The following is a 27,016-nucleotide window of genomic DNA, read 5'->3' on the forward strand; positions in this document are numbered from 1 at the left end:
TATTTGTCCGGCCAAGTAGTTAATGCCATCTGCGGCAAATCTACAATAGCTGTCAATCATCCGACCCTATCCTTTTCGGCGTATAAATGACAGATATAACTTAAAATAAAATTAAGTAGATGAAATTTTACGGAAATTAGCACCAATAGCACCAAAGTAGAACACAGGTCAAACCAAAGAGATTTTTTTGTTTTGGTTTTCCCCGAAGGGCAAGGCAAAGGGAACTATGCCCATACAGCCATGTCTTGTGTATTTTTTTCTTGATGATTAATGAAATGATGGAAGGTTATGTTTAAGTCCCATGTACTAGGGGGCACGAGCCTATTGCCATTAACCGGATGTAAATCCTGGAAACCAGGTGACATCAGCTGTGTATGCAGAATTATTTCTTAATTACCTGCCGTAGCCGACGGCGTTGTACAAGAAAATGAACTTCTCCGGGTACACGTGTCGCAGGTACCACTCGAAGCTGTTACACTGCAGCTGCGCGCGCAGCCGCTGGCGGGACGACACGTCGCCCACCTTCGATATGTTCTAGAAGGAAAGGAAAATAATTGAGCTGAATACCGATAACTATTTTGTTTTTATAGCACTTACTACCCGTGCTTATCGATTCATAAAAGGAAAATTAAATCGACAAATTCTGACTTGACGGGATTTGAATCGCAGCTCTTGTAAAGCTCAGACGATAATTTTTACCGATGATTTTCCTACGGAAATTCTGCAAAACTTTAAATACGGCTCAATAGTAACCCTGACACCAGGGTTGATGAGTTCAGTCATTGACGAGAGAAAAAGATTGCTGAAACATATAAAGTTTATCAGCATTCCTCCATATCCACAGCCTTTTGACGGCTTCCATGGTCCAGTGGTTGAGCTTTGGTCTCGCAATCACAAAAAAAACACTTTGTGATCCCTAGTTTGGTTAGGACTTTACAAGCTGATTACCTGATTGTCCATAAAGTAAGATGATCCGTGCTTCGGAAGGCACGTTAAGGCGTTGGTCGCGGTTTCTACTTACTGATGTAAGTAATTAGTCGTTACATGAGTCATGTCAGGGGCCTTTGGCGGCTCAATAGTAACCCTGACACCAGGGTTGATGGGGTTGGTACTCCACCTCACATCCCACACGTAATAAGTACCTTTTGAAATGTTTATGAAAACATAACAGAATGATGAGGCGCTGCGACGCACTCACCCTGAGGTCGGGGCGGCGCAGGTAGAACAGCTCCTTGTACTCGTCCATCCACAGCTCCGCCACGAGCGCAGTGCTCTGGCCTGACATACATACTTGAAATTATAATGTGGTCACAAAGGACCTTGTAGTACTTGACGACATAGTCAGGGGGCGCTGGTGTGCTTCATCTAAATATATAAAAGGAGAAACTGACTGACATATCAACGCACAGCCTAAACGGCTAAACGTAGGCATTTGAAATTTGGAAGGGACGTAGCTTAGGTACCGTAGAGGTGCACTAAGAAAGGAATTCCCGAAATTCCCACGGGAACGGGAATTAGCGGGAAAATCCTTTTGTATGAAGAATATTTCTCTTTTATAACACGCCACGCGGACGAAGTCGCGGGCAAAAGCTAGTCTCTTTATATACAATCATAACAACTGTGGTATTCATCCCAGACGCAGGGCGCGTTAGTAGAACAAACACACACAAATAAAATGCAGGAAATTATTCTCTCTCTTTCTCCATTTAAGAGCTGCGCTCTTGTCGGTGGAGTAATCACCATTCCTCTCTTCTTCCCGCCCAATCCTTCACCTGATACTATACGACCTGCACCTTTTATTTGTTTTAATGAATTAATTATTTTATTAATTTTTATACACTCGCTTAACTGTCACAGATTATGTAGTTTTTAAATAGAGAGAGAAAACAAAAAACCGGTCAAGTGCGAGTTGAAAATAAGGCGGGAAATTCAAATATAATATTTTAACATGTTACATAAATGTTCTCCTAGGGGTAGACCTCATATTTTTGCAAACAATACACAATATCCTTTGAAACAGGTCCATATGATTGAAGACTAAAGTAAGACCGAGGGGGGTGAGGTAAGAGTTGCCGTTCTATACGTAGTATCATTCCTTATTCTATGACTGTACATACCCACTTCGTAGAAGCGAGGCCGGTGCGTCACGCGGGAGCACGGGATGACCTCCAGCGTGCCGCCGCCTGCGCATACACGATACAAACATACACATCATAACGGCCTCCGTGGTCCAGTGGTCGAGCGTTGGGCTCACTATCCGGAGGTCTCGGGTTGGAATCCCGTTGGGATCATGTCACAAAAATCACTGTTTCAGTTAAGACATTGCAGGCTGATCACCCGTGGTCCCGGTTAGGTACTACTACGTAAATACCTACGTAGTTGTTACATGAGCCATGTCAGGGGCCTTTGGCGGCTCAATAGTAACCCTGACACCAGGGTTGATGAGGTTGGTAATCCACCTCACAACCCACACGATAGAAGATAAGCTCACGACTATACAAAAAAAGTAAACTATATAAAGTTCTGAGGATGATAGCGGAGAGATTCGACTCGCCTGTTCTCGGTCGGTTCACAGAACTACACGTGGCACGTGTGAAGAAGTGAATCGAGTTGGGGGGGGGGGGGGGGCTTATCTTTTATTGTATTTAAGTATACAGGGTGTTAGTGACATCGTAACGAAAACTTTGAAGGATGATTAAGGCCATGATTCTGAGTTGATATCAAGTGGAAGTTTTCGTCGCAAAAGTGAGGAATGGTAAGTAATATAAAAAAACACAAAAATTTTCATGAATTTTCCGACAGGAAATTCCACTTAATATCAACTAAGAATCATGGTCTGAATCATCCCTCTCAGTATTCGTTACGGTGTCACTAACACCCATACGTACTTGTATGGCTACCAGTATGTACTGGTACGGGGTGTAAGAGACATCGTAACGAATACTGACAGAGCTGATTTAGCTCATTATTCTGAGTTATTATCAAGTGGAATCTTCGATCGCAAAAGTATAGAATTGAAAATAATTAAAAAAATACTAAAAAAATCATGAATTTTGCGACGGAAAATTCCACTTAAGTAAATAATTTTAATTCAGAATCATGGTCTGAATCATCCCCCTCAGTATTCGTTACGATGTCACTAACACCCTGTATAGTTTCCTTGTACTAACATAGTATTCTTAAGCGTTTGTAATATTATCTAAAGTAAGAAGTAAAAATAATAATAATAATAAAAAAGTTTATTTAGGTAAAATCTACGACACACATATACATAAGTAGTAATAAAAGTAATGAGATAGAACCGGCGACAGCGGTTATATAGGCTCGCGTTTTACCACAATCTCACCTGATGGTAGACGATGTGGTCTAGGGTGGATCACGCTTAGCAAATGCCTATTCACTCTAGCCTTGAAGACTCCCAGACAGTAGTGAGTCGGAAAACAGACGCCTTTCCAACGTGTTTCATATATTATATTCCGTGGTTGTGTACGTACACTGCCAGATCCGGAAGGAGAGCTCGAGGTGCGCCGCCATGTGGCGGTCGAGGAGCGGGTCGTACCCGCCCAGCTGCCAGAAATACTCCCGCCCGACGGCGAACATGCCGCCCGCCAGCGTCGGGGACCTCCACACAATCATAACACAACGTCACATTATGACAAGTTGACATTTCGACACGGGGACATCTCGACATGGGGACATTTCGGCATGGGGACATTTCGGCATGGGGACATTTCGGCATGGGGACATTTCGGGATGGGGACATTTCGACATGGGGACATTTCGACATGGGGACATTTCGACATGGGGACATTTCGACATGGGGACATTTCGACATATAGACATTTTGGCAAGCTGATATTCCTGACAAGGTGGCATCTGGATAGTGAGCTGGGAGGTTAAAACGACTACATCATCGCAATTCGTCTCAAAAAGCAATATTGCAATTTGACATTTGTTTGCATTGCGCACTTACTTTTATATGCGCAAATTAGAGGACGAATTGCTTTGATATGGCCTTTGTAACCCCCCTGATCACCTTGCGGTTGATCATGTCCTTCTTAAGATTTTGTATTAAATGTGGCTACAAGTCACAGTGGTTACAGGCGTGAGTGTGTATGGTGTACTGACCAGGTGGGCGCGATCACGTGGCCGCGCCGCTTCTGCTCTCGCTGCGACACCGGGATCCACGTCAGCTTTCCGTCGAATGTGAACCCCCCCACCTGCGCACACACAACATACTGGCATTATCACCCCCAGCGATATCTCGCGTTCACAGGGCCCGCTTATTTATGTTTCAAACTCCCTGGTAGTAAATAATAAGAAAAGTTTTACTTACTTACATCAAATAGTTCAGCTGGAAGAAATCTCTTTGTTTAGAGATAAGCTTGCCTGTACTATCTGTTTTCTTTGTATGTTTCTTGTGTCTGTTTCATTGTGTACAAATAAATAAATAAATAAATAATAATAAATAGTTTTTCTTTTTGCATTGCATTAACTACTTGGGCGAACAAATGGGGTGCGTTGAGGGCTCTCACCCGGTACAACATTTAAGACAACAGGCCTGAGGGTGCCCAGTTGGGCGCGAACCTCGGCTCAGGGCGTCGTCTGAGGGGATTATATTTGAAAGAATAAATCGACCTCAGTGGGCCGATAATAGTATGTAAGTAGTTAGCAGTAGTAATAGTGCAGTTTTCACTAACACAGTTGTCTTGACCATTATAGACGGCGATACGGCTCACCTATCACGTTGGTCTAACAGAAAGCTCGGTGAGGTGTGGGTACTTAGTTCATCTTGCGATGGATGTACCTCTGACTACCCCAATTGGGATACAGTCGTGAGCTTATTTTATGTTCAAATAGCAATGCAGGTAGGTTTCAATTTTACGCAAGGTAAAAGTGTTCAGGATTGGCAGAACGTAGTGGGTAGCTCACTGGGACGGGCTAACTTATAAAATGCTACTTAGGTTCTATGACGATCTTGTGACGTAGCGAGTAGGCGCCACTACTTCAAAAGCGCACCCCTGATGCCGGGCAGCAGCGGTATCAGGACTGGTTGGAGGCCGAGGAAATGGATTCTGGTAGGGCTCTAGCTAGAACATCACCGATTGAGAAATTGGTCGGTGTACTGCGGAACGGAAGGCGATTGGGGCAACCACCGTTCTACACGCCCTATCTACCTATGGAGTAATGAAAATTGAGGCGATTACTCCACCGACAGCCTCCGTGGTCTAGTGGTTAGAGCGTTAGGTTCACGATCTGGAAGTCCGTCTTCGATTCCCGATGGGGACATTGTCGAAATCACTTTGTGAGACTGTCCTTTGTTTGGTAAGGACTTTTCAGGCTTGAATCACCTGATTGTCCGAAAAAGTAAGATGGTTCCGTGCTTCGGAGGGCACGTTAAGCCGTTGGTCCCGGCTATTAGCCGTAAAAACACCTCCATCAACCCGCAGTGGAGCAGCGTGGTGGAGTATGCTCCATACACCCTCCGGTTGATTAATGGGAGGCCTGTGCCCAGCAGTGGGACGTATATAGGCTGTTTATGTACTCCACCGACAAGTGCGCAGCTCTTAAATAAAGAGAGAGAAAAAAGAGTTCAGAGGTTTTCACCTTGATATCATCATCGACGTCGTTGTCATCGGCGCTCATATCCTCGGGGGCGACAACAGGCGCGACGACGGCGTGCGGCGCGTCCTGCACGCGCTGCAGCAGCGGCCGCAGCCAGTCGGCGCCGACCCGGCAGCGCGCCTCCAGGAACACCAGCACCGACCCCGTCGCTGCCCGCGCGCCCTCCACGCGCCCGTTCACTTTGCCCACGCTATAACAACAATAATATCAACAGCTTATATATGTCCCACTGTTGGGCACAGCCCTCCTTAATCAACCGGAGGGGGTATACCACCTTGCTCCACTAATGGATAATACTACTACTCACCAGCCCATTAACCCATTAACGTCCCCACTGCTGGGGCACGGGCCTTCCCTATGGATGGATAGGGAGATCGGGCCTTAAACCATCACGCGGGCCCAGTGCGGATTGATGGTTATTAACGATTGCTAATGCAGCCGGGACCAACGGCTTAACGTGCCTTCCGAAGCACGGAGGAGCTCGAGATGAAAACTTTTTTTTTGTGGTCACCCATCCTATGACCGACCTTTGCAAAAGTTGCTTAACTTCAACAATCGCAGACCGAGCGCGTTTACCGCTGCGTCACCGAGCTCCTCACTACTACTTATAACGAATAATACTACTACTAGTACTAATTAAATAAATAAATAAATACCAACAACAAAAATGTATTACCTAATAACTATATAATATTCACTCTTCGAATCGTTAGATTCGCCTCATTCACGTCATCATCATTATGCGAACTGCTAAAAAATTGAATTCTCTTCCTGCGTCATTGTTCCCCAATACAATTTGGGGAGTTTCAAGGCAAAAGTGCATTAGGCACTATTTGGGTTTGCGTGCTCCCCCTTAGACCACATCGCTGGTTAAGACCAGGCTGGATCGTGATCAAACGCACTCAAATCGCCAGAACATTACCAGACGTGAACTTGACACGTTTATAACCCATCAAGGGTCTGTTGGTATACCTATCTAAATAAATAAATAAGGGTCTCAGTGTCGTAATATATGAATTTCATATATTTTTTAAGATAAGATAAGATAAGATTCTTTATTTGCCATAAATGCAGTGTGACAGATGTTACAAAAAAATATAGTTTACCGTGCATTTAGATTAAGTAAGTACATAAATCATGCAAAATTTATAAAATTAAAAATATAAAAGTGTCAATACAAAGGTCCTATTATGAAATTAGTTGTTGTACAGATTTAAATAAATGTCATTAAATTAATTCACATAAGTAAACCAAATTCAAATTAATAAAAGTCAATAAAAATTATAGAAAACTAATAAAATAAAAATAGAAGTATAACAAAATTATTTAACTATTTTTTTTTGTATTTGGTTTTTAGATAAAATATAAAACACGCCACTCACGGGGGTCCTGCTGAGGCGCTGACCTAGGGATGGACTTCACGCTCCATACATATTACCCGTGTTAACTAGACTATGGTTTCCCCGGATTTGTCCTAGTTTGGACGGCGTCTGGGGCGCGTCTGGGCGGGGTTTTAAGGTTCAGGAGGTCGCGAAACTCGCCACAGTGCAAGCCACACCCCCATCATCGTTTCACACTATCCCTTGTTCACAGGGTCCGCTTACCTAACCTGAAGATTTGCCAGGTCCGGCTTTTTACAGAAGCTACTTACTGCCTGTCTGACCCAATACAGATTAGGTCGCATACCACTTGATACCACGACGTCAAAACACACGGGTTTATGATCGTACTAATGACAGCGATTGAATGTCTCTATGATTGATTTAATTCAAGTCACACGTAACAAAGTGGACCTTAAATGATAACTGTTTACGGAAGAATTAAGAAGACCAATAGCAAAAGCAAAATAGCAAAGATGGTGTTATGTACTTACCGTTCGGGCAGCCGGACTATCCGTATGAAGTCGGGCGGCAGGCGCGTGCGCAAGTACTGGCTGAGCTTGTCCTTCAGCTCCGTCAGCGTGGAGTTGTCGTCCACCAGGATGATCTCCTTCAGGTACACCAGCGGTGAAGTGGGATCCTGGCCTGGGTATCCTGCAAGGAATTTGCCATCATCATACCGTCTTAGCCGCATCTGGTGACTGCGACTCCTGTATGTCTATCCCGGGTCGTCATTATATTCTTCTATCGTGTGGGTTGTGAGGTAGATCACCAATCTCATCAACCTTAGTGTCAGGGTTATTATAGAGCCGCCAGCGGCCCCTGACACGGCTCATGTAACGACAGTAGTCATAGTAGTAGTAGTAACCGGGATCTACCCCGAAGCACGGATCATTTTACTTTCAATTTTAAAAATTGACTTTTGTAATATGTACCCACTGAGATTCGAATTTTGAACCGAGGACCTCCAGATATAGTGAACCCATCGTGCAACCACTGGACCACAGAGGCCGTTACATCTACTAAGATCTACTTAGTGAAGTGCTCACGATTATAACCAACCTGGATTCCAATTTCGACTCTTCTTGGAGTCGAGCACTCGCCTGAACCAGGGCTGGTCCCGCAGGACGCTGTCGACCAAGAACGAGATGGTGCGCAGGAGTTCGGAGTACCGCTCATTGTGGAACACGATGATCACTGACGCCGACGGCAGCGTCATATTGTATGTGACATTCGTGCACGCTTCGTGCCGGCGATCTGCAAAGGTGAAGGAAAATATCGTGAGGAAACCCATATTCCCGAGAAAGGTTGTTTCGAGGTATGTGACCTCACTTAACCTGTATTGGGATGGTTTTCCCTTCGCAGGTTGGAAGGTCAGACAGGTAGCTTTTGTAATAATCCGGACCTGTCAAATCTGCAGGTAAGCAGACTGTGTGAATAACGGGAAAACGCTAGGGAGTATGTGTGTGCGGGTTGTTAGAGGGGAGGCTATGAGATGAGGAGCTCGGTGGCGCAGCGGTTAACGCGCTCGGTCTGCTATTGTTGAAGTTAAGCAACTTTCGCACAGGCCATAGGATGGGTGACCACAAAAAAAATGTTTTCATTTCGAGCTCTCGAGCGTGCTTCGGAAGGCACGTTAAGCCGTTGGTCCCGGTTGTATTAGCAGTCGTTAATAACCACCAATCCGCACTGGGCCCGCGTGATGGTTTAAGGCCCGATCTCCCTATCCATCCATAGGGATGGTCCGTGCCCCAGCAGTGGGGACGTTAATGGGCTGGTGATGATGTTGTGTATGTGTGTGTACCGTAGATGCTGTCAGTGCTGCTGCAGGTGGGGTCATACTGGTGCGGGTCCTCGGCGGGCGGGGAGAGGCAGTGCCGACCGGTCTCGTCACCCCACGTGCGGCTGGCATTACAATATCACATTAGACATGATGCATGCATGCATGACAAAACATGACGTGAATGTCGAAAAAAATATTAACTATTATTTATTACGAAAAATATTTAAAATTCGGGTGTAAGTAGAGTTTGCAAGAAGGCTTAGGCGTACGGTCACGAGCATTAATATGTGTACACTTTGGTACCATGTCACATTAACTTTTTTGACAAATTGAACTGTAAGTCTCACTAAATGTCAAATATGTTAGTGCGACAGAGTCCTAAAGTGGGTACATTGTATTGCTCATGACTGTACATACCGCGTTCAGATCCAGGATGTTTTAAAGAAAGCCAGGTCAAGAGTGTCAATGACGTCACAACACTAGCTTCTGTACTTTGACAGATCTAACTGGTACAGCGCATGGAAGTTATTGTAAATCATTGTCTATATTGAAATGTAATTATTAATTTTGATGAACCAGACGTTTTCTTTAATACTGCCTATAATATAATATTATTACGCCACCGCCCGCGCCTCCGTGATCAACGGATATCTCCGTGTGGAAATGCTAGTCTTTGTAGATAAGCGCACTGCATTCTTCCGTATCGCACGCGCAGTCTTAATTTTCAGTAAGTACTAATGGACTTTCGACTTTACATACTACTTGATTCTCTATGAACAACTTTTAGCTGTATAGTATGTGGGTTAGTATTTTTTTATATTTCTCGCAAATGGCATTCTACTTGGCCGAAACGTGTCAGCCAACATCACTTACCTCCGCAAAACCGTTTTGGGGTTATTCTTTGACACGGCGCCTGTAATTTAAAATTCGACTTCAACTGATAGTTGTTATTGTAACGTTCTACATTCTTATTCCGCTTATGGCCTCCTCATAATTCTTCTACTCCTCTCGCTGTCGCGTGTTCTTCGGCCTATAATCTCCAATTAAGCGTCTTTCTCACACTTTCTTAAAGCATCCATCTACCTCTACTTCTCATTGAATAGTTAACATAACATAACATAACAAATACTTTATTGCACAAACAGGAAAAAACAAAATACAAAACAAAAGAGAAATAGAATTAGTACAATAGGCGGCCTTATTGCTAAGTAGCAATCTCTTCCAGGCAACCTTTAAGTATAGGAGTTGAGAGATATCATCAATTAAAGTCAGAGGCAAGGCGCCAAGTGATATTGTTAATGTAGAGCCGGAAAAGAGCAGGACCTAGCACGCTACCTTGGGGAACGCCAAAGTCTATCGGAATTTCGTAAGTAATTTTTTTCACATTTTTTTACCCATTGACAGAGGTTTTTAAGCTAGCTTTAAAAATAAGATAACGTACAAGGCCTTTATTTACTACGAGCTGTAGGTATTTTCAAATATTCGCATCGACACAGTGTCGAAGGCTTTAGCTAGATCAAGAAACACGCTTGTTTTTTTTTACCCCATTACAAAGAAACTTACAAATTACCCTTACCGAAGACTCGACGGAACTCTCTGTAGATAAATCTCTGCGAAACACTATCTATTATAAAACTATAGGCCATAGCCATTAACAGATCAACTGCATAGGTTTTCGCAATTTCGATGGCTCATATTTTGCTTGTATTACTAAAGAGTTGGCCACAGATAAGAAATTCATAGATAACACAAGGTAATCTAATGCTCTCTCTCGGTACTTACATAAATTTAAGGATGTTGCCTAAACGCCATCTGAGAGGATTCTATTTGAATGAATTCATCGACCCTGGTGGGCCGATGGCGCTAACGAATGAGGGAACAACGTCGACCGCGCCGGCGTGGTATCGGGGTAACAAGAGAATGTCATTTGACATTAGTGAAACACACTGAAGTACTTACTTAATGTTTATATTTGGAATCTGCTGTTTTGTGTGTTGAATGTATATTATACCTGTGCGTCCGAAGCCGTTACGCTCGCTGTAGTCGATGGTCCAGCGCTGCTGCGACCGCGCCCGCGAGTACTCAGAGCCGTTATCGCGGCAATGGCGCGCGCGCAGCTCCGCGGTAGGCGTGTCCGCCGCATCGCGCAGGTGCAGCTCCACACACAGCCCCGTCTTCACGTGCACCAAGTGCTCGTTGTGTGTGTAGCGCCACACCTACGCAGATACCATTGGGGTAGTTGACCAGTATCGACAATGACACTTTTATGACATAAACTCACGACTATTAATCGGGAGCGGAAAATAAAAGCCGTGTTTCGTCGTCACCCCATCCATGGTACTATAAGAAGACCAGTAGGCTCTGCACGGTAACCGCGCCGCGCGCGGCGCGATTTATATCGAGGCCAATAGCTGTTTGACGTCCATCTACGTAGATCAGATAGCATTCGTATCGTTTATTGGTCGAAGCGCTCAATATAATTCATGGTTGTCATGCGGCCCCGGCTGGTATGCTCAAAAGTGACAGCTAACGTTTCAAGGTTAGCCCAGCTGACGTCATCCCACGCTGCGTTGCCATTTTGTAAAACATAAATTACCCACAACTAATGTTTTTATATTTATTTTGCAAGGAAATTTTGGATTTTTAGTAAAAGATTTACAGTTTTAATCACTTAATAGTAATTAAATACACTAAGTCAGTAATTCAACTTAATTTTCAATAATAAAATTTACGTCCTTGGAATGTTGGAGATACCAATTTAATGGTAACACTTAAGTCATCAAGGGCTAGCAATGGCGGCTTGTCATAGGATTGAGCGTACCTACCTAGGGGGTTAAAATGGCCATATTGAAGCAATTCATCTAAAAAAGCAATATTGCAATTTGACATTTGCGCATATAAAAATGCATTACATTGCTATAATGCTTTCTTAGATGAATTGCTCCGATGTGGCCATTTTACTCCACCACATGATCACAACAAACTAATCTATCTTATAAATATATAAAAGGAGAAACTGACTGACTGACATATCAACGCACAGCCTAAACGGTTAAACGTAGGCACTTGAAATTTGGAAGGGACGTAGCTTAAGTACCGTAGAGGTGCACTAAGAAAGGAATTCCCGGAATTCCCACGGGAACGGGAATTAGCGGGAAAATCCTTTTGTATGAAAAATCTAAACCGCTTAAGTTAGACGCTTGAAATTTGGCATGTAGGTACCATAGTAAACTTAAAGCTTAGTTGCAACAGGATATTGCAAAATTCCCAGGGGAACGGGAGTTAGCGGGAAAAAACATTTGTATGAAAAAATCAAAACTGCATAAGTTAGATGCTTGAAAACATGCACTCCCACACACACAAAAATCTCTCTTTTATAACACGCCACGTGGACGAAGTCGCGGGCAAAACCGAGTTTAATACTAATTGTCATATCTATTTCCTCACCTGGTTGTAGTCGTTGGGGTCGCAGCGGCTCATGACGAGGGTCCCGACAATGCCGCTTGTTGGTGTCCTGGTAACACCATCAAGACATAAGTATACATTACATAACATGAACACGTACACGGACATCCACCGCAAGATGAACTAAGTACCCACACCTCACCGAGGTTATAATATTATTCCTTATTCTATGCCAACGTGATAGGTGAGCCGTATCGCCGACTATAATATGTGAAAACTTCACTTATTAATTATTATTATTTGTATGTCGTTTCCATATCTCGGGCCTATGGAGTCCCTGACTTTTGGAACGCGTGTAAGACAGTTTAATCTAATTTATTATTATTGCGTATGTCAGATAAAAATAAAATATCCTGGTTGGATCATATATCCAGCTGAAGCTCCCCTAACCAAGTCTCTGCCGCATCCGTCACGCAATGCAGCTCGGCTATGCCACCTGGCCACCGGTGCAGAGGGCACTCGTTCACTCTGTGTGTGTTTTCACTTATTAATGTCATTAAATTACCAGTCCGTCTCTCCTATCTACGACATAACATAAATCTGCACGCCTGTATTCCGAAAGGGGAGGGCACACTCATCTGTACACACATCCACTCGCGTCCTTGCTGAACTGGCCACAAAATCAATTAACAAACGTAAATTAAAACTCAAACTCGAATTAAGTGGTTTATAGTCCGTCGAACTAGGATTCGAACCCGTGAGACTAAGCTGTAAGTCACGCGTTTGAACAGATAACATTATAGTACCTAGGGTATCCGTATATTAAAGGATGAACAGTCCCATCCTCACTCACTGGATGTACATGCATGTGACTCTCTCTCTATTTAAGAGCTGCGCTCTTGTCGGTGGAGTTACCGCCATTCCTCTCTTCTTCCCGCCAAAACCTTCACCTCCCGATACGACACGACCTGCACCTTCTCTTTTATTTGTTTCATAAATGTTATCCTAGGTCTACCCCTTCCTCTCTTCCCTTCAATTTTTCCTTCTATAATGTTTGTTATAAATGAATCGGGTCGTATCAGGTGGCCAATCTTATTTCCTCTCCGGAAATACATGCATGCATGAAAATTATAAATTTTACTAACTTAGATATAATCTTCTATTACTAACAAAATATGGATAAATATCTGAAATAAATATTTCATTCAATCATTCAAATAAATATTTCATTCATTCATATATTTTTTTTACGTGAAGTATTATAGATTTGCCGCTGATGGCTTTAACCTGCTTTAATTACTTGGCCGGAGGGGTTTCCGCGTTGCCGTAAGCTATAACGCAAAATCTAGAGAAGCTAATCTAGATGGTAATGTTGGTGAACCCGGCCATTGCCCTCACTTTGATGGTTGCAGCTGGATGCACCGCAGCTCGTCCCGCAGCTGCCCGCTGGACGTCAGCGTCAGGTACTGCGACGTCTGTGGATTACACACATATTACACACATAGCACACGGCTATATCGCAATTGGGGTAGTCAGAGATACATCCATCGCAAGATGAACTAAGTACCCACACCTCACCGAGCTTTCTGTTAGACCAACGTGATAGGTGAGCCGTATCGCCGTCTATAATGGTCGAGACAACTGTGTTAGTGAACTGCACTTAAGATAAATTAATAACTTATTGGTGCAAGTCTGGTGCCGGGGTTCGAACCGGGGCTCTCCGTTCGGGAAGCAAGCCGGTGTACCCCAGGACTACATATAACATAAACAGCCTATATACGTCCCACTGCTGGGCACAGGCCTCCCCTCAATCAACCGGAAGGGGTTTGGAGCATACTCCACCACGCTGCTCCAATGCGGGTTGGTGGAGGTATTTTTACGGCTAATAGCCGGGACCAACGGCTTAACGTGCCCTCCGAAGCACGGAATCATCTTACTTTTTCGGACAATCAGGTGATTCAAGACTGAAAAGTCCTTACCAAAGGACAGTCTCACAAAGTGATTTCGACAATGTCCCCATCGGGAATCGCACCCGGACCTCCAGATCGTGAGCCTATCGCTCTAACCACTAGACCACGGAGGCTGTTAAAAAAGAATACTTACTTTAATTTAAGGACGCCACATCTAGCCTATTCAAACAGTGACAACTATAAACTGGTCCCATCGTGGTAGTCGGTGACGTAGGGTTTGCTGCGGTCCGCTCTCTTAGTATTGGTTTACCTCACCCCCTCGGTCTTACTTTAGTCTTCAATCGTCTGGCGTCAGACGTCACACACACAGCGCGTGTACGATAACGTCAATGTGCAGTGTCTGTGTAAGGCGATTCTCACACTGCCCCGTATGACGCGTAGCGCGTGGATGCGTGTTCTTCCGTTGCTTGTGATCTGATCTCCCTTGAAAACACGCACGGTTTAACACACAGAAAATGCATCCACGCGCGTTCATGCGGATCACGCGCATACAAGCGGAGAAACATGCACCCCCGCGCGTAGGTGCGGGGCGAGACGCAAGGTATGGCACACCGAAACCCACAGTGCCGCGTGTGATTTTGGTCCGGCTTTGAATGAAATGAGAGCCGCCGTGCGAATCTACAAAACGCCCCTACGCGCGTGAGTGCGCGACGTGCAGCATGATGCGGGGCCGTGTGAGAATCGCCTAAAACGAGGTGGTTTGTATGAAGTGTGTGGTGACGTCGCGTCGTGTACCTGCATGGTGTCGTGACACGTGAACACTCCCAGCGGGGAGCCCTCCTCCTCGCGCTGCATCGTGTCCAGGCAGAGACCGGAGGCCGGGTTACGGAACCTGCAACACGTCAATGGCAGAATTAAAAACATGCATTTTTTGCGAGAATCCCGGTTCCCGAGCCGCTGAAACCGCCGTTCCAAATCACTGAATTCGACTTTATGAGTTTAATTAAAATCAAGTTTGTGTCGTAGATAATTAATATCACGTGGTTTCAAATCAAAATTCAAATCAAATTAAATATACTTTATTGCACAGAACTAAATTACAACAATCAGACATAACACATGAATACAGTACAATAGACAGACAGAACAAAAAAAATAGATAGACAGTACAGTAGTATAGTGTTTTGCCCCTATTACACGGGGCTTAAATATAGCTGGCGAGAGGAATGGGTGTAATTTTGTATACCACAGCCCGGACCATTCCACATAACAATCTTGTTCTTCCCGTGTGCCGTCTCACCCCGTGCGAGCGAGCGAAGCAGAGTACATACTCCTTAGCGGCTTACAGCTTAAATAGACTAACGTGACCCCATCGGGGGTGAGGTACAGTCATGAACAATATAATGTACCCACTTTATAACCCTGTCGCACTATCATATTTGACATTTAGTGAGACTTACAGTTCAATTTGTCAAAAAAGTTAATGTGACATGGTACCAAAGTGTATAGGTACATATTAATGATCGTGACCGTACATCAAACTCGCTCCTACCTCGTATCGGTGCGGGGCGGAGTGTCCCTTCTATATTATTGTTTATTCTGTGGCGGACCCAACAAGTTGGCCACCTAGTTTCGCCCACATGCAACAGATGGCGCCGCCAAAGAGGCAGCCAATCAGCGACACTTCAGGACCCCTCAGTGGTCGACGACTTCCCTCAATCAGCGCTCACAACCCGCTAGGGTCGATTAATTCTTTCAAATATTGCAGTATTCAAGCAGTCGTGAAACGCGATATCGAAGTTTACACAGCAAGACCCATATAATTATACAACTTCCAACGTAACACCGTTGGTTCGTCGATCCCTAGTCACACTACCAACTTGTAGCTAGCGGGGTGCTATGCTCTGTTAGGTACCACGAAAACATCCTTTGGCGGCAGCACACCCTCGCCGCCAAAATTCTATGACTATACACCTCTACCTGATTGGCCGTCTCTACGGTTAGAGTAAACGGGTCGTCCTTTGGGTGCCGATACTTTTCAGTACCGTCCCTAAGCGGGATGTATTCGGAAGCCGCTGTGCGGAGCTGGAGTTATTTAAATGAAATTGCACATAAAAGTTAAATTTGGATTGTATTTAATAATAATATAGTTACATGTTGAGTGAGTAAGTAAAAAATTGAAGTAAAGAGAGTGTTAGAATCGTCATCTCGTGGTCGAATTAAAAACTTAAAAACTAGTGTTGCCACATTATTTTATGTGAGGATTCGAACAGCGGCAACTACCAGGGTTTTGGACGGACCGGAGCAGAATCGAACATACTAAATCTAAAATGTAGGCTTGGAAAAAAATATATTTACCTGCCGTATCCAAACCCGCGCACCGGTATGAACTTCTCCGGGTACACGTGTCGCAGGTACCACTCGAAGCTGTTACACTGCAGCTGCGCGCGCAGCCGCTGGCGGGGCGACACGTCACCCACCTTCCGATTGTTCTAGAAGGAATTCCAAGAACAGTCGATTCAAATAGTCGAGATGTTATGTTTTTGGAGTAATACTAAACCCACTAAAATTAATTAATTTAGGTTTATTTAGCACGAGCGTAAATGCACACAGTCAATGCCAAAGTTCAAGAGATCGGATACACGACATCTCTTCACCCCCTTAATGAGTAATTAAAAATATAATAGTAATAATAGAACACTTATTAACTAAGCAAACTACAAGTAAGTACTTATTAATAATATCAACAATGAAAGTTTAGTTACAATCTTCCAAACTAGAAAGTTAGTGGGCGGAAGAGAAGAGTCACGGGGGCTGGGCAGCAGCAACTGTCAGTACTATTCAGAGGCGATGGACAGAAGTCCTAGTACGGCTTTGAAATATACTGCTCAGGGCGCCATCCCACTTGCGTCAGACAGAGTACTGCGGGGCGGAAGGCAAGATGGAAATCACTGTCCTACTTTTCCCTAAAAAAGTAGCATGGAGAATGCTGCACCGACAAGAGCGTGGCTCTTATATTAGTGACTAGCTTTTGCCCGCGACTTCGTCCGCGTGGCGTGTTATTTAAGAGAGATCTTTGTGTGTGTGGGAGTGCATGTCAAATTTCAAGCATCTAACTTATGCAGTTTAGATTTTTTCATACAACATTTTTTCCCGCTAACTCCCATTTTTCAAAATACAGCCATAACTAAACTTTATATTTACTAAGGTATGCATGTATGCTAGATTGAAAACATCTACTCGTATCTTACGCGGTTTCGATTTTTTCATACAAATGTTTTTTCCTGCTAACTCCCGTTTCCGTGGGAATATTGCAATATCCTGTTGCAACTAAGCTTTAAGTTTACTAATGTACCTGCATGCCAAATTTCAAGCGTCTAACTTAAGCGGTTTAGATTTTTCATACAAAAGGATTTTCCCGCTGATTCCCGTTCCCGTGGGAATTCCGGGAATTCCTTTCTTAGTGCACCCCTACGGTACCTAAGCTACGTCCCTTCCAAATTTCAAGTGCCTACGTTTAGCCGTTTAGGCTGTGCGTTGATATGTCAGTCAGTCAGTTTCTCCTTTTATATATTTAGATGATGAGTGGAAATCTGTCCGGGAGCCGTGGTAGCCCAGTTGAAAGAACGCTTGACTCTCAGTGTGAGTCGCAGGTTCGAATCCACCACAAGCCTAAACCAATGATATTTGAAATTGTTTTGGAATTCATAGTTGGATCATGAATGATAATGACGTGATCAGCGGTGAAGGATAGCGTAGTAAAACTGTATGGGGCTGGTTCTCCCTTCGGATTGGAAGGTGAGACAGACAGTTGCTTCTGTAAAAAAAGGATCTGTCAAATATTCAGGTTAGGTTAGCGGACTCTGTGACAGCGGGATAACGCTGGGAAGATGATGATAGTGAGAATGCACTCACCCTGAGGTCGGGGCGGTGCAGGTAGAACAGCTCCTTGTAGTCGTCCATCCACACCTCCGCCATGCGAGCCGTGTTGATGCCTGCGAGACAACTCATGGTCGGAATATTATTGATCGTAATTTGAGTGGTTAAAAAGGCTACATCGATAAAAGCAATCTTCTTCTTATCGTGTGGGTTGTGAGGTGAATTACCAACCTCACCAACCCTGGCGTCAGGGTTATTGTCGAGCCGCCAAAGGCCCCTGACATGGCTCATGTAACGACTACATACTTACACCAGTAAGTAGTAACCGGGTCCAACGGCTTAACGTCCCTTCCGAAGCACGGATCATTTTACTTTTTGGACAATAAGGTGATCAGCCTGTAATGTCCTAACCAAACTAGGAATCACAAAGTGATTTTTGTGATATGTCCAGATCGGGATTCGAACCCGGGGCCTCCGGATCGTGAGCACAACGCTCAACCACTGGACCACGGACTGACATTTCTGACTTTCGACATTTGTTGACATTGCACACTTACTATATGTATACAGGGTGTTAGTGACATCGTAACGAAAACTTTGAGGGATGAATCAAACCATGATTCTGAGTCGATATCAAGTGGATTTTTCCGTCGCAAAATTCATGAATTTTTTTGTGTTTTTTTTTAATTATTTTCCTATCCATACTTTTGCGACGGAAAATTCCACTTGATACCAACTCAGAATCATGGTCTGAATCATCCCTCAAAGTTTTCGTTACGATGTCACTAACACCCTGTATATGCGCAAACGTCAAATTGCAATATTGCTTTCTTACATTAATTGCTTGCTTCGATGTGGACTTTTTAACCCCCCAGATATTGGACCTCATGAAGTCACTTTGTTGTGTAGACTGTACTGCAGTGTGGGTTGTTCAATAAAGCTGCCTGGTTCGATATACGAGCGTAAGTGAAATATGAATCAACGTGGATTTGTCAGATAAAATAGCGAAGGTCTGGGGACCGTTAGCTCTTAAGACTATTTAAGAATAAGAATAAGAATAAATTTATTGCCAGTAACAATTTATGTTTAGTTCGTATGTTTATGTCCTTTGTATATGTTGTTGTGCAATAAAGTATTATTGATTGATTGATTAATTGAATTTACATTTGCTATATGAACTAGGTAATTATGAATATTGCGAATATAATTTGTATATTATTTATTTGTATATTATTATTATTAAAAATAGAAAGTAGTAGTGGTAATAGGTAAGTAAGTTACTTAAATATTTCCTATGTGCGCTATAGTTAATTGTTACGTTATGTAGACAGACCGTGTGAGTCGCCGGTGAGTGCCGGCGCGGGCGCAGCGCGCGGGAACACGTGGCCCACTCGCGAGCACGGGATCACTTCCAGAGTACCGCCGCCTGCACACGTCACGTCAAGCGTTTATTCATTATTCAGAATTAAACTTTTCAGCGGTTTTAAGACAGTAATTAAACAAACTTTGTAAAAAAGGAAAATCTGCTGTGGAACTGACATTGCAGCTACTTTTCCCCAGCCATACAGGTTGTAAAAGGCTGCAGTAGTTTTAGGCGGATGAGACGTTCAAGTTACCAGCTGTTACCCGCAACTTCGTTCGCGTGAAACACTATTTTTAAAACTATAAGTTTCATACTAACTTTACCCCCCTATTTTACCCCCTAAGGGGTTGAATTTCGCAAGATCCCGTATTAGTGAGCGCCTACGTGGTAAAAGGTACCCTCTTGCAAAATTTGAGAATCCTAGCACTTGTAGTTTCTGCGATTTCTTGGTGAGTGAGTGAGTCATCAGTCGATTTCCTACGGAATGCAAGCGACACCGTAACGAATACTGAGGGGGATGATTCAAACCACGATTCTGAGTTAACATCAAGTGGAATTTTCCGTCGCAAATACATATTTTTTGTGTTTCTTTTTAAATATTTCCAATTCCATATATTTGCGATGGAAAATTCCACTTGAAATTAACTTAGAATCATGGTCCGAGTCATCCTTCACACTGTGTTACAGTGTCACACCCTGTATACTAGTTATATGGGCCGCTTGGAGTGATACATACACTGCCAGATGCGGAAGGATATCTCGAGGTTCTCCCCTCCGACGCCCATCATCAGCCCGTCGTACCCGCCCAGCTGCCAGAAGTACTCGCGCTCGATGGCGAACATCCCGCCCACCATCGTTGGGGACCTGACACACAATAGAATAAACATTCTTCTTCTTACAATAACATGATGATAATGATGATGATGATGATGACGACTTATAAACAGCCTGTATACGTCCCACTGCTGGGCACAGGCCTCCCCTCAATCAACCGGAGGGGTTACGGAGCATACTCCACCACGCTGCTCCACTGCGGGTGGATGGAGGTGTTTTACGACTAATAGGCGGGACCAACCGCTAACGAAATAAGCGATTAGTAATTTATCTGATATGTCCAAACCGGGATTCAAACCCGTGACCTATGCTCTAGATCGAGAGACCAATACTCAAACCACTGCACTACGGAGACTGGAGAACAAACATTAGTACCAAAGTACTACGAATGAACACTCTGCCCCGCACCGATCCGAGCAACCTCACCCCGCCCTTCATTTTGATATCCACTCGCATAACTCCAACACGAACATTACGGAAATGTAGTGTCTGTGTAGTACAAGGTCTGTAATGTAACGTACCTATACGAGCTCGATTACTTCACCCTTTGCCAAAGGGGGAGTTCACACGTCTGTGTGGCCGTCCACGTGGTCCAGTGGTTGAGCGCTGGGCTCACGATCCGGAGGTTCCGGGTACGATTCCCGGTCTCTAGTGTGGTGCCTATCCCGGTGGTCCCTAGTTTGGTTAGGACATTACTGGCTGATCACCAGATTGTCCGAAAGTAAGATGATCCGTGCTTCGGAAGGCATGTTAAGCTGTTGGTCCCGGTTTCTACTTACTGATGTAAGTAAATAGTCGTTACATGCGCCATGTCAGGGGCCTTTGGCGGCTAAATAGCAACCCTGACACCAGTGTTGATGAGGTTGGTACTCCACCTCACAACCCACACGATAGAAGAAGTATGGAGTGTCCAGGGCACCTCACCAGGTGGGCGCAGTCGCGCGGCCGCGGCGCCGCTGCTCGCGCTCGGAGACGTCGATCCAGGTCACGTGGCCGACGAACGTGAACCCGCCCACCTGCAGACACCCGACGCATGGACAAACAAATTCAAGCAGTTGTAATTCTAGCAGACACACAAACGTACTTTTAAACTGACGTATCACACGTAGACTTAGCATGATTTTGCATGATTTTGGCGTAATAGCATGTGGTCACCCGGACCAAACCATATCTCACATAGTGAACGAGTGCCCTCTGCACCGGTTCCCAGGTGGTATAGCCGAGCTGCATTGTGTGATGGATGCAGCAGAAACTTGGTTAAGGGAGCTTAAGCTGGATATTTGATCCAAGCAGGATATTTGTCTGCCATACGCAATAATAATAATAGCATGACGGTGGATACCGGATGAGATGATGATGATGATGATGATGATGATGCGATCCAGCCGATTTCGGCTACGGCGACTGCTTCAACTCCGACGTCCATGCGCTCGCATTTGGCCTTTATACCGGATGTACTTAGTAGGAAAAATATACAAAAGGAAATATGATTGGCCACCTGATACGACACGATTCATTTATAACAAACATTATAGAAGGAAAAATTGAAGGGAAGAGAGGAAGGGGTAGACCTAGGATAACATTTATGAAACAAATAAAAGAGAAGGTGCAGGTCGTGTCGTATCGGGAGGTGAAGGTTTTGGCGGGAAGAAGAGAGGAATGGCGGTTACTCCACCGACAAGAGCGCAGCTCTTAAATAGAGAGAGAGACTTAGTAGGTAGACTACCATACGGCCACTCTTCTCGTCGTTCCGATGGCATTCAGATTTATGCAGCCCGGTATTTTGCCACACGGACAGCAATTTCGGTAGCGTTCATAAACTCCTCCCGCGTACAGGAGTCAGGTCACAGGGGCAGGACGACCACTGCGGGATGAACTTTCAAGGATTCGAATTGGTTGCCGTGTACTCTTACGCGAAAGTTATAGTTTCACGATATTAAAATAATATACTTAGTGTATTATTCATTGGCGTCTGCCAGAATCGACATCATTGTGAGGCTCAACTTTTATCGGAGAGGTTGGTCGGAGATTGCCTGAAGGAATCAAGGGTAGACCTTTGTGGTATTTTTTTTTATTTAGACTTGACCGAAGGCATTGACGAGGCCTAATATGGAGCTCGCCCAGAAGGTGCCTGTTCACTATGGCGTTGAAAGCTCCCGTGTTATATGCATTTGGAAATACAGAAGACGGCAGAGAATTCCACTCCCTAGCAGTGCGCATAATGAAGGACGATGCGAAACGCTCAAGTAAGTTTGATTACATAAGAAGAATATAACTCATTATCATTGTATTGTTGCACCTGTAGCTGCTCAGGGTGAGCGCTGTAGAAGAAGTTGGTCTCATTGATGGTGTCGATGATGGGCATGACAACGGCGTGCGGGTCGTCCCGTATGCGCTGCAGCAGCGGCCGCAGCCAGTCGGGCTGCGCCTCGCAGTGCGCGTCCAGGAACACCAGCACCTCGCCGCTCGCGGCCCGCGCGCCCTCCAGCCTCGCCTGCACTACACCCCTGCTGTTGGCCAAAGCACGTGAGTAAAATCAAACGTAACCTAACCTAATAATCTGAACGGATTCGAACCCCCAGCTCCTGCCAAACAAGCTGGAGCGAAGGAGGCAGCTTGTGACGTGTATCTGTGTACATACGTATAATTATAGTTACCGATTTTTCCGTCGTATAATGCGGATGAGGTGTGGAGGCAGGCGCGTGCGCACGTAGTGGCTGAGCTTATCCTTCAGCTCCGGCAGCGTGGAGTGGTCGTCCACCAGGATGATCTCTTTCAGGTACACCAGCTGCGAGCTGGGGTCCTGGCCTGGGTAACCTGCAAGTACCACATGATGGTATATTAAGTACAAAAGATCGCGAGGAGTGGAAATCTGTTATTCAAGGCCTGCATCCCAACAGGGGGATAATAGGATTAGGAACTATTATCTTTCTTTCCATAGAATAATCCTGACGCTAGATTGGTGCGGTCAATCTTCGACCCTCACGAAAGAAGATAGTACGTATTAATAAAATATTGTAATTATAAGCGCGACTACTTAGGAAGTACCTTCCCATCTGCGTAGTCAGAGGCACAGCTTCCGTCAGTGAACCATGTCGCCGTCTGTAAGGACTAGCCAACTGTGTGAGAGCGTGTAAGAAGATGGGAGGAACGCACCCATGGCCATCATGCGGCCCGTCCTGACGTCTTCAAAGTTGGCTTGCGAGAACCAGGGCCGGTCCCGCTTGGCGCTGTTGACCACGGACCAGATGGTGCGCAGGAGCATGGAGTACGGCTCGTTGTGGAAGATGATGATCACTGACACCGACGGGAGTTCAGCGTCGTACATCTCTTCACCACACGCCGGGTGTCGCCGATCTAATGCAGGGGAATAATAAAATACCACAAAGAGAACATCACATGTTTATGGCCTTCAGAACGGCCGATCACTCGTGTTCTGACGGCGAATTTTAAGTTGAAATGATGTGCGGCCGCCAAATGATGTTTTCGTGGTACCGAGCAGAGCATAGTACCTTGCTAACCACACGTATAGAATAAGGAGTAAGTACTTCATCATCATCAGCCCATTAACGTCCCCACTGCTGGGGCACGGGCCTTCCCTATAGATGGATAGGGAGATCGGGCCTTAAACCACCACGCGGGCCCAGTGCGGATTGGTGGTTATTAACGACTGCTAATACAGCCGGGACCAACGGCTTAACGTGCCTTCCGAAGCACGGAGGAGCTCGAGATGAAAACTTTTTTTTTTTGTGGTCACCCATCCTATGACCGGCCTCTGCGAAAGTTGCTTTACGTCAACAATCGCAGACCGAGCGCGTTTACCGCTGCGCCACCGAGCTCCTCAAGTAAGTACTTACTTAATACTAATTGAACCACATCTCTCCGCTCCCCACCGGACAGCTAGGTTTACCTCACCCCCGCGATCTTACTTTAGTCAGACGTTACACACACAGATGCGCGTGTACGTTAATGTCAATGTGTAGTGTCTGTGTAAAGCGAAGTTTCTTTGTATGAAGTGTCCGGGGCAACATCCAACAAATTATTATTTTTTACCTTTTTATACATAAAAATGAAAATAGAGAAGCTCGGTGGCGCAGCGGTTAACGCGCTCGGTCTGCGATTGTTGAAGTTAAGCAACTTTCGCAAAGGCCGGTCATAGGATGGATGACCACAAAAAAAAAATTTCATCTCGAGCTCCTCCGTGCTTCGGAAGGCACGTTAAGCCGTTGGTCCCGGCTGCATTAGCAGCCGTTAATAACCATCAATCCGCACTGGGCCCGCGTGATGGTTTAAGGCCCGATCTCCCTATCCATCCATAGGGAAGGCCCGTGCCCCAGCAGTGGGGACGTTAATGGGCTGATGATGATGATGAAATAAAAATGGCAATACCTTTTTCTCTCCTTCTTCTACGATCAACGAACTATAAATAACGTATAATTGTGTGTGCCTAATTATTTAATAATATAACGTGGTGAACTCAAAGTCGCTGTATTTTTTACCATCCTCGACACTCCAGGCAGAGCACAACAGCATCTGTGTGCGACAGTATGAGGACGTCCAAAGAGGACAGCCTCATCCATGGTGAGATATTGAAGGTCAACTCCAAGTGTGTCAGTATCGAAGCAAATGGAATATATGTCACATCAGCTGCTCGTACTGTGTAACCTAACCTTTAGTCTTCTTCTTCTATCGTGTGTGTGGGTTGTGAGGCGGGAAGAATATAACTCATTATCATTGTATTGGTGCACCTGTAGCTGCTCAGGGTGAGCGCTGTAGAAGAAGTTGGTCTCATTGAGTCTCTGCTTACCCCGGTGGGAAGTAGGTGTGGGTTTATGTATGTACACTCACACCTTATCTAACTGCGATGCATTTATCACACCTACTTATAGGTATTAATTAATATTTTTATGTCAGCGCATGCATTTTATGGGTAAGTATGTAAGTATTCTCTCTTCTATCGTGTGGGTTGTGAGGTGGAGTACCAACCTCATCAACCCTGGCGTCAGGGTTACTATTGAGCCGCCAAAGGCCCCTGACATAGTTAGTGAGCCCGACGCTCAACCACTGGACCACGGAGGCCGTAATATTAATACAACCATTGCCGACTCCACGGTGCGATTCTCTACAAGAAACATACATAAAATGGCCTATTGTGCGTATTTTATTCGTCTGTACATGTCCTGAGCTTATGTTTTTGTTCAATAAAGAATTATTTATTGATAAATAGCTAAATACGCGTCCTACAGCTGGACACTGGTCTTCCTTCAGACAACTAAATGGGGAATACAGCATTTATGCCACCAAGCCGCTCCACTGCTGGTTAACAGCCTCCGTGGTCTAGTGGTTAGAGCGTTGGGCTCACGATCTAGCGGGTTCTGGGTTCGATTCTCAACGCTTTATCGAAGACTGCTCTTTGTTTAAAGATCCTGATATCAATAAATAACTAAATATTATCAGTGAGATTCATTACTCTGTACCGGCGTGCGCATGACACGATTGAATGTGGAGGAAGCAGGAGAAGTATAGAATCGCAATAGAATTCCATAATATTCTCTGCTCACCCCGGTGGGAAATAAACGCGACTTTATTATGCATTGAACCCTAGTTTGGTTAGGACAATGCAGCCTGATCACCAGATTGTCCGAAAGTAAGGTGATCCGTGTTTCGGAAGGCACGTTAAGCCGTTGGTCCCGGTTACTACTGGCTGATGTAAGTACGTAGTCGTGACATGAGCCATTTTGTGCAGCTCAATAGTAACTGGTCTTCCACCTCACAACCCACATGATAGAAGAAGAAGACTAAAGGTTAGGTTACACAGTGCGAGCAGCTGATGTGACAATAGACACACTGTGCCTGTGTACTCGTATGACAGTAGCTCGACTCGCCTCGCACGGTCACACTATGCAAACTGCTGGCCTCGCAGAAGACAGCTACTATACCAGTGTACTGGTATAATTCGTTAGTATCATGTCGCCCAAACAAGAAACACTGTACCCGGCGTGCGAGTGGTGTGGTGGGGGAAGGAAAGTAGCGTGTAAAAACAAAAAATGTTGAAGTAACTCGAACGCGAGCAACTGTTCCACTCGTACATGACAGTAACTCGTATGATGCGGTCACACGTGCGTAGTAGCTGCACCTCAATAACTGACTCGGTCAGCTCGCACTGTGTAACCTAGGGTGGTATTTATAAACTAATCTCAGCTGAGACTGCCCTCAAGATCATGCTCAAGTCCCTGTTTTTATATAAGGACTGTCACATTGACATGATCTTGAGGGCAGTCTCGAAGGTGAGATTGGTTTATTAATACCACCCCTAGGCTTAAGTATATTATTTACCAGTGAGGGTGCGCTGGTAGGGCAGCCGGTCGCTGAGCGGCACGTTGACAGCTAGCTGCCGGCTGTCTTTGTGTTGGGGCAGGGACGCTGCCTCGCCGTCGCGGCCCAGCACCGGATCGAGCAGCGCCTCGTCCGCAGACACTTGGCGCTCCAGCACTGCCGCGTCCAGGGTCAGCCGGGGCTTGCCGCCGTACCACCCTGCGCGTGACATTCAACAAATAATAGTCGCGTTGTCTCTCACTTCATTTGATTTAGTCGATAAGGGTCGATACTAGGACAGAATCGAAGCGCATCGAAGCGTCAATCCAAAACTCAACATTTAAAAGTATGTACACTGTATGTACAATGTATTTAACAACATAACAAGTTCAAGCTTAAACTCCACAATAAGATATATGTTCTGATGTAAGTATGAAGTCGTTACATGAGCCATGTCTGGGTCTTTGGCGGCTCAGTAATAATCCTGACACCAATTACCTCTCATGAGATGCTGCATCGGAGA

General features: G+C 45.0%; 1 protein-coding gene across 1 annotated transcript; it reads right to left on the reverse strand.

The window, feature by feature from the left end:
* Nucleotides 1–393: 393 nt before the first annotated feature.
* LOC126378274 (uncharacterized) lies at nt 394–27,016 on the reverse strand. Its single transcript, XM_050026466.1, has 24 exons — nt 26,992–27,016; nt 26,515–26,712; nt 23,335–23,535; nt 22,836–22,995; nt 22,478–22,688; nt 21,103–21,194; nt 20,081–20,208; nt 19,315–19,407; nt 18,018–18,097; nt 16,461–16,594; nt 14,898–14,994; nt 13,591–13,667; nt 12,235–12,301; nt 10,799–11,003; nt 9,661–9,700; nt 8,809–8,909; nt 8,067–8,261; nt 7,499–7,658; nt 5,608–5,815; nt 4,129–4,220; nt 3,495–3,622; nt 2,118–2,183; nt 1,199–1,278; nt 394–534 (listed from the first exon to the last, which is right to left on the reverse strand). Exons 1-24 carry the CDS (start codon nt 27,008–27,010, stop codon nt 394–396), a joined length of 2,973 nt encoding a protein of 990 aa, XP_049882423.1. The 5' UTR covers nt 27,011–27,016.

Source organism: Pectinophora gossypiella, chromosome 26, assembly GCF_024362695.1.
Source record: "Pectinophora gossypiella chromosome 26, ilPecGoss1.1, whole genome shotgun sequence".
Taxonomy (NCBI): domain Eukaryota; kingdom Metazoa; phylum Arthropoda; class Insecta; order Lepidoptera; family Gelechiidae; genus Pectinophora; species Pectinophora gossypiella.

Bases quoted from the DNA above. Each gene is read 5' to 3' on its own strand.
- LOC126378274 (XM_050026466.1), bottom strand. The intron at 21,195-22,477 runs GTGCAACAATAC...GGGTGTCTGCAG, and splicing joins CTCACCCTGAGCAGCTACAG to GTGGGCGGGTTCACGTTCGT. The intron at 18,098-19,314 runs GTCTGTCTACAT...GTTGTCTCGCAG, and splicing joins ACTCACCGGCGACTCACACG to GCATCAACACGGCTCGCATG.